The 10,496-nt window shown below is 35.2% G+C and overlaps 1 protein-coding gene across 5 annotated transcripts; it reads left to right on the forward strand.

The window, feature by feature from the left end:
* Window positions 1-283: 283 nt before the first annotated feature.
* On the forward strand, window positions 284-9,627 carry LOC132308083 (chaperone protein ClpB1-like). 5 transcript variants are annotated; one of them, XM_059806059.1, is made up of 11 exons: window positions 284-542; window positions 1,469-1,955; window positions 2,070-2,346; window positions 2,463-2,809; window positions 2,888-3,242; window positions 3,406-3,606; window positions 5,227-5,640; window positions 5,736-6,109; window positions 6,228-6,585; window positions 8,805-8,993; window positions 9,116-9,627. In XM_059806059.1, exons 4-10 carry the CDS (start codon window positions 2,604-2,606, stop codon window positions 8,826-8,828), a joined length of 1,932 nt encoding a protein of 643 aa, XP_059662042.1. In that variant the 5' UTR covers window positions 284-542; window positions 1,469-1,955; window positions 2,070-2,346; window positions 2,463-2,603; the 3' UTR covers window positions 8,829-8,993; window positions 9,116-9,627. The 5 variants fall into 5 exon arrangements, with proteins under 5 accessions (XP_059662042.1, XP_059662059.1, XP_059662050.1 ...); XM_059806076.1 differs by having other exon boundaries at window positions 6,228-6,337; XM_059806067.1 differs by having other exon boundaries at window positions 2,070-2,809.
* The last annotated feature ends 869 nt before the right edge of the window (window positions 9,628-10,496 follow it).

Raw genomic sequence — 10,496 nt, forward strand, 5'->3', positions numbered from 1 at the left:
TACCTGGACGCTAAAAAGTAGTACCTTCAGTTCAAAAAAGTAGTACCTTCGAAGAAAAAGTAATACCTTCGCGAAAGGGTATTTTAGGCACCACAATTTCTAAACAGTAAAAAACTATGTGCCACCTCAGCAATCCATTTGAGAGAAATATGAAACTTTGACTCAGCCTCTAAGTAAATATGGAACTTTGACTCCATTTATATGTAATTTTTATAAGTATCAGAGCCCGATATTAGTTCTTAATCTCCAACTATATCATGATCGTCCACCATTTGTTTTTTTTTTATATTGATCACTAGACTAGAGAAGTCTAGACGCTCTCAAATCATGATCGTCCACCATTTGTGTTTTTTTTATATTGATCACTAGACTAGAGAAGTCCAGACCAGTCCTCAAATCGAGTTCTGAGAAAGGAAGGCTCTGCAAGAAACGTTATATATATATATATATACACACGGCGCATTTGATACTGTACCGAACTGCATAGACTATAGGCTCACGAAAGAATGCCAATAGCTGCAGCTCCATTGGACACCGAATCGGTAATTCTTATCCAGCATCGTCTCTGGTACTTATTTAGATATTAGGGTTTCTACGTCGTTTTCTGATTGTGCTGAGTCTCAGAGTATTTCCAGTAGAAACTCTATTGAACAGTTAGTTCATTCTAATGTTATATTTGATTTATATACACTCTAATAAGTTGTTCAGACCTAGAGGGCACGAGTTCAAAATTAAAAACCACCTCTTCACGTGAATGTAAGTCTGCGGGCCTATCCCTTTCTATATGTTATACGCTCACATCTTACTTACTATGTTTCCTAATTGAATACAATGGAGTTCGTTATGCTTGGGAGCAGCGAATCCGTGCCTTGGATTTGGGATAGGAGGAAGTATAGTTCAAAATTTGTACTAAATTTTCTCTGATTTCAAATTCAAACCACAAATTCGGGGCCACCAAACATAACATTAGTATTTTTTTCTCTCTGATTTATATGCCCTCATATTTTGAATAGGAGAAGAAATCTATGGTGTTGGGACATTCTGAAGTCTAATTACTTGTGTTTGGTGTATATGTATGCAATGTAGAGGACTATCTTAACAAGTTTAACAACTAAACTAAGAAAATTGGACTTTTTCATTCATAGTGGTCAAACTGAAATTTTGGTTTATGTTGTACTGAGTCTGACTTCAATTTATCTGCTTATGGCATGTAGAGAACCATCTTAACAACTCAATTAAGATACAAGAAAATTCGTTCACCCTGGTTTAACTTAAATTGTAGTTCTTTTGTTGTGACGCGTCTGAGACTTCAATTGATCTGCTTCTGGCTGGCATTTAGAGAACCATGTTAACAACTCAATTAAGAGAAAGAAAACATCATTCGTAATGATCAAACTGAAAGTTTAGTCCTTTTGATGTAACAAGTCTGACTTTAAGTTATGTTTTTGGCATGGAATTTTTATTGTAGATGTCGACCATAGTTGAAATGGAAGGTACGATGGAGCGACTTGTAAACAAGATTAAATCTGAAGACATGGTGAAGTTAGAGAGGAAGTATGGTGTCCACATTGATGTGAGCTGTGGTGCAAGCATACAGCATAGCTAGGAGGTGCTCTGATTTTGAGTGGGCTAACATTGATTCTCATCATTGTCTTCTTCTCCTCCTCCTGCTCTTCCTCCTTCTCGTCTTCTTACTCATCCTCCTCATCGTCGTTCAGCTTTATTGTCCAATGGAGGAGGAGGAGGAGTTGATAATAACCAAGTGGTGATCCTACAAAAGAAGGCACTTGAGGTGCTGGAAAAAGCCTGTGAGAGACTGAGACATAAGCTTGTCACAAGTGTCGATGCGAAGGAGACTTGTTTGGATAAATTTGGATATATGCTCTATCGCTCACGTGTTGAATTGAATGAAATTAAAAAAGAGAAGGATCATACCAGCCAAATTTTTATTCTATGTAAGTACATGCTAGCTGTCATTTTTTCCGAACGTTACCCCTCATTTCTTAGAAATTAAGCGTAAGCAAACTCTAGTTAATATAATTGATTTTATATGCATGACTCTGCTTCAGCTGGAGATAGAAAATAAATATGCAGAAGTGATATGGGATAGATATTTGAAGCAGTGGAAGCAGTTTCAGGAGACAGCAAGACAAAGGTTTGTGGAGATTTGCATGTTGAAACAGGTGCATATGGAGCTACTGCAACATCTGGATTTAGAATCAGCGCAGGAGATGGTTCCCTCTTCTGAAGAGTTTAAAAAATTGTGACACTATGACTAAACTCTTTCAATCAACTAGTGAAAACTTCAAGTTCGCCTTAACTGTTCATTTACGTAGGATTGCAGAGGTGCATATGCTTTGGTCCATTTCAGCGTAGGCCTTGGGTTGTCTAGGCTTTGCGTGGTTTCCTAATGTTATGATATAATTGTGATAAATTTTGGTTTTACCATGTCTTCTGTGTAGGTAGCAAGCCTTGTGACTGGCGTTCCTGTTTCTTGGATTCTGTTTAATTATAAGCCACCATTGGTGACACTTTAACACGATCCGAGTGAACTGTTGGTTGAACATAATCATGTTATTGAAAAAATCTCCAGTGTTTTGTTGATGTCTAGGCATGATGGAAGTAGGCGCCGTCCCATTGGATCATTTCTCTTCCTGGGTCCTTGTCATAGCAGGTCAAAAGCGCTTGTTGGCGAACTTGTGTGGCACATGTTTGACAGCAGAGACGCAGTGATAAGATTCGACATGTCAGAATACAGGGATTTACATTCCGTTGGATGTGACTCATGCATTCTTGGTATTCGCTCCAGGTAATGTTCTCTGTGCTGACTGATCTGTTTACTTCTATACAATTATATTGCTTTATTTTTTGTTTTTATTGTTTTCAGTGGATACAACCTTGAGGGGCATGGGGTGGGTGGGAAGCTTATAGAGGCTGTTAATAATAGGCCTTTTTGTGTTCTTTTGTTTGACAATGTTGACAAGGTCAATAACTATGCCATTGACATTCTTCTTGACATCTTGAGACATGGTAGTCTAATAGACAGACAGGGAAATGAAGTTGACTTCACCAAATCATTGGTTATCATGACTTCAGATGTTGGAAAGGGTTTATTCCAGCATTGGCTCTGCAATTGTTTGGAGAAGGTTCCAAGTTGCACAACTTGTACCATGTATGGGTTCTATGTTCATGCTATTTGGAAAGGGGAACGTGCTTGTGGTTGCCTCCCTGTTCTCGGAGAGGTAAGATGTGGTAGGAAGAGTGACACTGTGAGATTGGTCAGTTTTATTGTAAATGTATGCTTGGTATTAGGAGCTTCCTACTTATTTTCTCGTGGTCTTTTCTTTTTTCTTTTTTTAGCCTTAACTACACGTGGTGACTAACTTTGTGCTGCATCTTTTGCAGGCAAAAAAGAGGTTCAAAGGTGAATTGCTTGAACTTTTGGATGATGTTATCGTTTTCAATAGCCTTTCCCTGCCACATCTCAATGCAATTGCGAGGATTAAGATTAGGGAAAGAGCATATCACATAGGGAAATATGATCTCATTGTTTACCCATCGCATGCTACATTAAGAAGTATCATTTTTAAGTCTTCTTGTTTAACAGTAAGTATCTTTTTATTTAATCTCCTTCTTGTGAATGTTGATATTTCGGTTAAAGGATATAGTCTTGCAATCCTTTGATTTGACCTAAGATGAACTACCTTAAGCAAAACTATGCTTGGTAATCCTGCTTGGGGTCTTGTTCCTTCCAAATTCAGTGGATCTTGATAGTTTTGGTTAAAAGAACATTAGCTTACAGTGGAAGAGCTTAGTGTTCTCTATTGCTATTTGTTTGTTATGCAAAAGACATCCTGAGATGCATCATTGTGGCTCTACTTTATTATAGGGTGCATGCTTTTGTGTCTTTGGGCTAAACCAAGGATTTGATTGCTTTGGCATATTTGACAGTCCAGTTTAGTTATCACTGTTGGATTTTCATGTGGTGTTCATGCATCTGTATTTATACATATATATGTACCCACATATATGTATATATATCTTTTGAATTCCTGTCAATTAAGGCTCTGTTTGTTTCGGCGTTAAATATTTTTTTCGGAGCCTTTTTTAGGTAATATATATTTTTATTTGTACTTTTTCGATTTTTGGCAAAGGTCTATTTGAGGTTGAGGTCGAGTTCATTGGGCAGGGCGTATAAAATAACTTGTCGAAAATTGATGAGTAAATTATTTTTGTAAGATTTCAATTTTTTTTTTCTTTTGAAAATTTTATGACAACCAACATCAAAATATAAAAAAATATTTTACATCCAAACAAATGGAGCCTAAGTATAAAATGGGAGCCAAATATTGTAAAAGTTAGGTAATAATTTTCTCCATGAAAAAGGTATTGAATGAATTTGTAATTTTAATTGAAGATTAACTAGGGGAACCATTTTTATTTTTTCCAACAAGATTTTAAGAGGTCAAATGATTATGTACCAATGAATTCATACTAGTAAAACAATTGTGCATGTGATCAATCTTACAAGGAATCAAGGAGAAGCAAAGAAACCACAATGGAATTAGTGGCTATTATTTCTCTTCGTAGACTATATCTCCCTTCATCTTTTTGTTCCTTGATTTAAGTCCACTCCTCATCTGTTTCCCCTTGTTCGTACTTCATAAAGTAAATTGTTACCCAATTACTTACAGTTTTCTTTTCATTTTGTTTCTTTTGGCTCTTTTCTGTTTTCTCATCTGCTCCTAAGCAGATATCTGTTGAAAGATGATTTGTTTTGGGGGTGAATATGGGTATCTGAAGCACATAATTCAACCCCTGAAGGCTGTGGGGACAACCTCCGTTGCCCCAGAAACAGGAAAATTATGTTCCAATAGGATTTGCTACCTGTGACTATAAGTAGACAATTTCAAGAAGTGCTACGCATCTTGTTTGCAACTTCTTTTTTTGGCTTCCTCTAACTTACCAAGTGAATTGTTTTCTTAACGTTTTCTTTAATAAAATTAGTTTCTTGCCTTCTGTTTTTTTCTGTTAACATTCATATTTGATTGTTTTTCTCACCTGCATTTTCTTCATCAATTTAAAATCTCTGCCCGTCGTAGCATTGCAATACAAGCATGCTAGAATTATAACTCATTACCATCGATCACTTCTTTCCACAACTCCTTACTCTCTGTAGATTTTTAACCTAATGGACAGGTTTACTAGCTTCTAATTTTGTAACAGTTAGGCGTAGAAGGTTTGAAGATTTGGCTAGAGAAGAATGTTGATCCTGTGCTTTCTGAGATGGTATCTGAGAACAAAATAAATGCTAACTCAACAATTTATATTGATTCCCTTACGGGAACGGATGAGTTGTCTTACAGAAAGGAGAACAGAAGATTTCCATTGGGCGATGATATTTCCAGCCGGTTCAAAGAATCTTTAAAAGAATTGAGACGTGTGTACTTGAAAGAGAAGGAATATGTCAACAATTTTTACACTTTATGGAAAGCATACCTTGAATTGATAACTACACTGGATTCACAAAATAGAGCCGATCCAAATGATATTACTCTGGCAGTTCGTCATTTGGGTGATAAGGTGGATGGTCTCATAAATACAGCTAAAAACAACTTAGTGTGCAATGATGATAAATTGGTAGATATCTTCATCTTATCTTCTTTTTCATCAATGAATGAATGGATTTAATTGAATTTTACTTCTCATTGATCTTTTGCCAATATATTTCTTAGGCACCAGTGAATTTCTTGAATGAAGAAGCAGAATCTAGTTATAGAGAGCAGGGTGGTGAAAGGGCTAGCGGTAGGTTGGAGGGTCTTCGAACAATATTATATGGTAATTTGGAGGGAAAATATCAGGCAATTGATGTTGTAGCAGAGGCTGTATGGAGCTCTATTGATGCACCTCATAGTTTGCCGCATCATCCTGTCAAGTCTTTTCTATTCTTGGGTCTCACATGTGTTGGTAAAGCAGATCTCGTAAAAGGTCTTGCTGAGCTCTTTGGTACTGATGACGAGGCACAGATGGTGACTGAAATCAACATGCAAGAATATAGTGATCCTGATTCATTTTTTCAGCTGATGGGTGGATCTTTGGACCTGCCATTGTGCGTGAAATTGGCGTTGTTTATTCATGTTTATTATATTGATTCCTTTTTAATTATATACACCTCTGTTATTATTATTCCTTATGTATAATATAACCAGTACTTTGTGGCATTTTAGGCATCATAGCCATGAGCAACATGGTTTGGGGCTCCTTGAGGCCATCAAGATGAAGCCATACCGTGTTCTCCTTGTTGATCAGATTGAAAAAGCCCAAATGTCTGTTTTCGGTACGTGCTCTACTTTCAGTGCTTGGTACATAAGCGGATGCATTGTTGATTTATGTAACACTATCGTTATTATTACGTCGGATTTGGGAAATAAGCGAATACTTGCTAGTCTTGTCGGACATGCTGCTCAAGTTATTTCTGAAGAAGATGGGGTCAATAACAAGTTGAACTTCTGGATATATATATATATATGTAAAATGAGGGTTGGCCTTAGCGCAACGGTAAGGCTGTTCCAGTGTGACCTGGAGGTAAGGCTGCATACATTTGACCCTCTCCAAACACTGCATTGGCTCTTGTGCTAGCCCTTTATATATATATTTATATAATAGTTGAATTTGCATTTCAATTTATTTTGTTTTGAACTGTCTAGTAATAGATTCCTTTACGTAATTTGTCATGGTTTTACCTCATTATAATACTATGTATGAGATATACATGTGTGTATAGAGGCCTATATGTACATATGTGATCCTATGCATGCTTCTATACATCTCTGTGCAGGTTGTTTATAATGTCATGAACGCGGATATATATACCGTATGACCTATGTATGTGTATATGTTCTATTTACTAAAAAATGCGTTTCTTTACTTAATTAATTCATATTCGACCCCAGGTTCCAAACTACCATGCTATACATTATATATGATACATCCCTACCAACTTCCTATTATTATTATTTTTTTTTCAAACAAAGTACACAATGCTTCTTAGGCACAAAGAATAGAGATTGTAATCCCTACTGCCATACTTATATGATGATAATGTATATATAGGCATATATTTACATATATGTGCCTATATATGCATTTGCACCTACGATTATGTATATGTATGAATGCAGATGAGCCATTTTCACCCATATATGCATACACGGATCTATATGCTAAAAATACTGTTTTTTAATTTTATTTTTGAAACTTCAAGCAAAAGCACACATGCCAGCATTGTTGCCCCTAGCAGGGCTCGAAAAATCAACCTCTCCCATATGGGATGAGAGATCATACCTTCCAGACTAAGTCTGCATATATCTGACCCTCCCCAGATCCCGCATTGATTGTGCTAGCCCTTTTTATATATATATATATATATATATATATATATATATATTGGCTGAATTTTCATTTGAATTTATAGTGTTGTGTACTGTATGGTAATAGAATGTTTTACTTAATTTATCATGGTTTTCCCTCATCATAATACAATAATATGAGATATACGAGATATACATGTATAAAGAGGCCTATAATACCATGCTATATATGATACATCCCTACCACCACGCTGTGTTTTTTTTTTGGCAACGAAGTACACAATGCTTCGTAGGCACAAAGAATAAAGATTGTAATCCCTACTACTACACTTATATGATGATGCATGTAAATATAGGCATCTATGTGCCTATATATGCATTTATATACATCTGCACCTACGATTTTGTATATATGCTAAAAAATACTTCTCCCCCAATGCACGCACGCCCACAATGTTGCTCCTAGCAGTACTCAAAAATTCAACCTTCCATTTGAAGAGAAGAGATCATACCATCCAGGCTAATATCCATTGATAAAAATATATATTCATATATAAATAAAGAAATAAAATAGAGTTTATAAAGACCAAAAAAACATTTTTTTCACCTAACAAAGGAAGAAAGGGACAAAAGCGTTTTGCTTTTGTAAAGCAAAAGAATACTCTTCCTGGTTTGACCCCACTACCATACTATATGTTCTAAACATGTGTTTTATAGGCATGTATGAATATTTTTATCTATTTATATATGTGTGTGTGCATCATGTATACACGCACATACCTATGCACCCATATACACCTATATGGATCTATGTTTTCAAAAATACAGTTTATATGCGCCTATATAGCTGTATCAATTACCCGACATTATTTGCCTTTATATGTCATATGTCATACACACACATATCTATGAACGCTTTTCCTGTACCTATATACCATACCTATACAGGTTCCTATAAAATTCATATTCAAATTCATATATATATTTCTTTAAACATCTATATGAACATATACATCTTTTTATGATGATACATGCACCTAAATACATATTTATATGCACGGATAGTACATGTGCCTATATGTGTCCCCCTTGACAAGTATGTACTTGTCCAGGTGCGCTTTAAAAAAAATGTACTTGCATATAACCACCACTCGAAGCATTCATGGATGTCAAGTCTAATATATAAATTTAGCAGGATACCATAAACAATTAGAATGTTAATGTCACGTTTTGAAAGTGGTTAATCTATAAATTTCTGTTTTCAAAATATTTGTCTCAATTGCCAAAATGAGTTTTACTTGACAAAGCTTTCCTATTTGTACTTGTTACTTTCTTTTCCCTGAATGTGAGGTATTTTTGCCTCACTAATTGAGGTTCTTCTTCCAATGCTGTTTTCTTTCTTCATGGTTATTGCTTTCTCTGGTTATATGGCAGGAAGGAAAAAAATTTAGATTTTAGTTACTGAATCGGATAGATGAGATTGTTATGTTCAATCCATTTGCTGTGGAGCAGCTGAGAAAATGTTCCAGGTTATCATTGAGGGCCGGTTGTCATCTAGAAGAGGGATTAAATTCTTTTTTCCCATCGAACCTCTCTGATCTGTTTTCAAAATTCAGGGATTCAGTAAGTATTTGTATTGAGCCTCATATCTTGGATTTCTGTATATATATATATATATATATATATATATATATGCCATTTTGATTGTATGAGCAGCTGCTGAATTATTGTACTTTTGCCATTAGCTTGGTGAAAGGTTAAGCATGGAGTTTGCGGTGTCCCAACTCTCAAATAAGCTGATTGGGAATCGGAGCAGCAACGTTGTTCAGTCTAGCAGGAGTGGTTTGCAGGAGTGTCTTGCAGCCAAGACTATGAGCAGATGTCATCAATCAACACCCTTTTTGCCGTATACTCCTCTTATGGCGTTGTGCTAAAGTAGGACACTCTCTTATGAGTGTGTTTGGCTCTCTAATATTATGCTAGCTTTCATTTGCAAATAGGCTCGGGAGTTGGGATTATCTAAAGCGTAAATCTATAGAAACTGCGTGGAATGGAAAATTTTCATGTTTAGATTAAATGATGATTCACTGTCAAGAACAAGAGAGAACAATTTTGTAGAGAATGTAATGGAAACGAATTGGTATATATTGCCTCAATGTTCTGTAAATTGCTTGGTGCGACCTGTCATGGGAAATAAACAATTGAAAACACTTTTACAAAGTTCTTTCGAGCACCAGGACAAAGTGGTACTTTTATAAAAGAGTCTAAATTATTCAGTTATTTATTTATTTTCGAAAGGCAACAATTATTATTTCAGAAAAGATTATTGTGTACCACCCCCGCTTACATCAGCAATTACACTCGCCAATACAAATTGGAATCTCAAAAATAAAACTCCACTAAATGGTGAGTAGTTAACGGGAGATCTTATAATTTTGATCATTCTCAATAAAAATATGTAATTAGATTATGGAAAATAATTGCTGCACGGAAATTTCAAATTTATTTTGTCTAATTGAAAGGTTTCTATTCCTTTTATGTAATGAAAGGGATCCATGTTTGAGCTTATCCACTTCATCAAATGGATAGAAATCCCTTTAATTAGACCTATAGGTTAAAATAGTTGGTGGAAAATAATTGCTGCACCAAAATCTCAAACCTATTTGTCTAATTGAAGAATTTCTATCCCTTTTAATATAATAAATGAGAATCATGTTTGAACTTATCCACTCTATTAAATGAATATAAATTCCTTCAATGAAATTAATGAGTTAAAATAGTCTATGTAAGTATTGTAACGACCCAAATCTACCGGATCCGGATCATTAAACAAGTCCTTGCCCGATCCAAAAATCATCCAAGGATAATACGGTCCTTTCACGTAAAATTTATATATAAAAGTCCAACAAGGGCAAGATAGTCATTTGTCACAATTCTAATGGTTTGAGACTCTAAGGGTATAATAGTCATTTACTCGTGTCACATAATAAATAAAATAAAGTCCAGAGCAATATAGTTTTTTCTATGGTTAAAATATAATTATTGTATTTTATTGGGTCATAAAGTAATTACTGGCATCTTTAAAATAGTTGGTAAAGGATAATTAGGGAAACTAAATAAAAAATG

Source organism: Cornus florida, unplaced genomic scaffold (genome assembly GCF_030987335.1).
Source record: "Cornus florida cultivar Cherokee Brave unplaced genomic scaffold, ASM3098733v1 CherokeeBrave_3.0.0_Hap2_Chr01, whole genome shotgun sequence".
Taxonomy (NCBI): Eukaryota; Viridiplantae; Streptophyta; class Magnoliopsida; order Cornales; family Cornaceae; genus Cornus; species Cornus florida.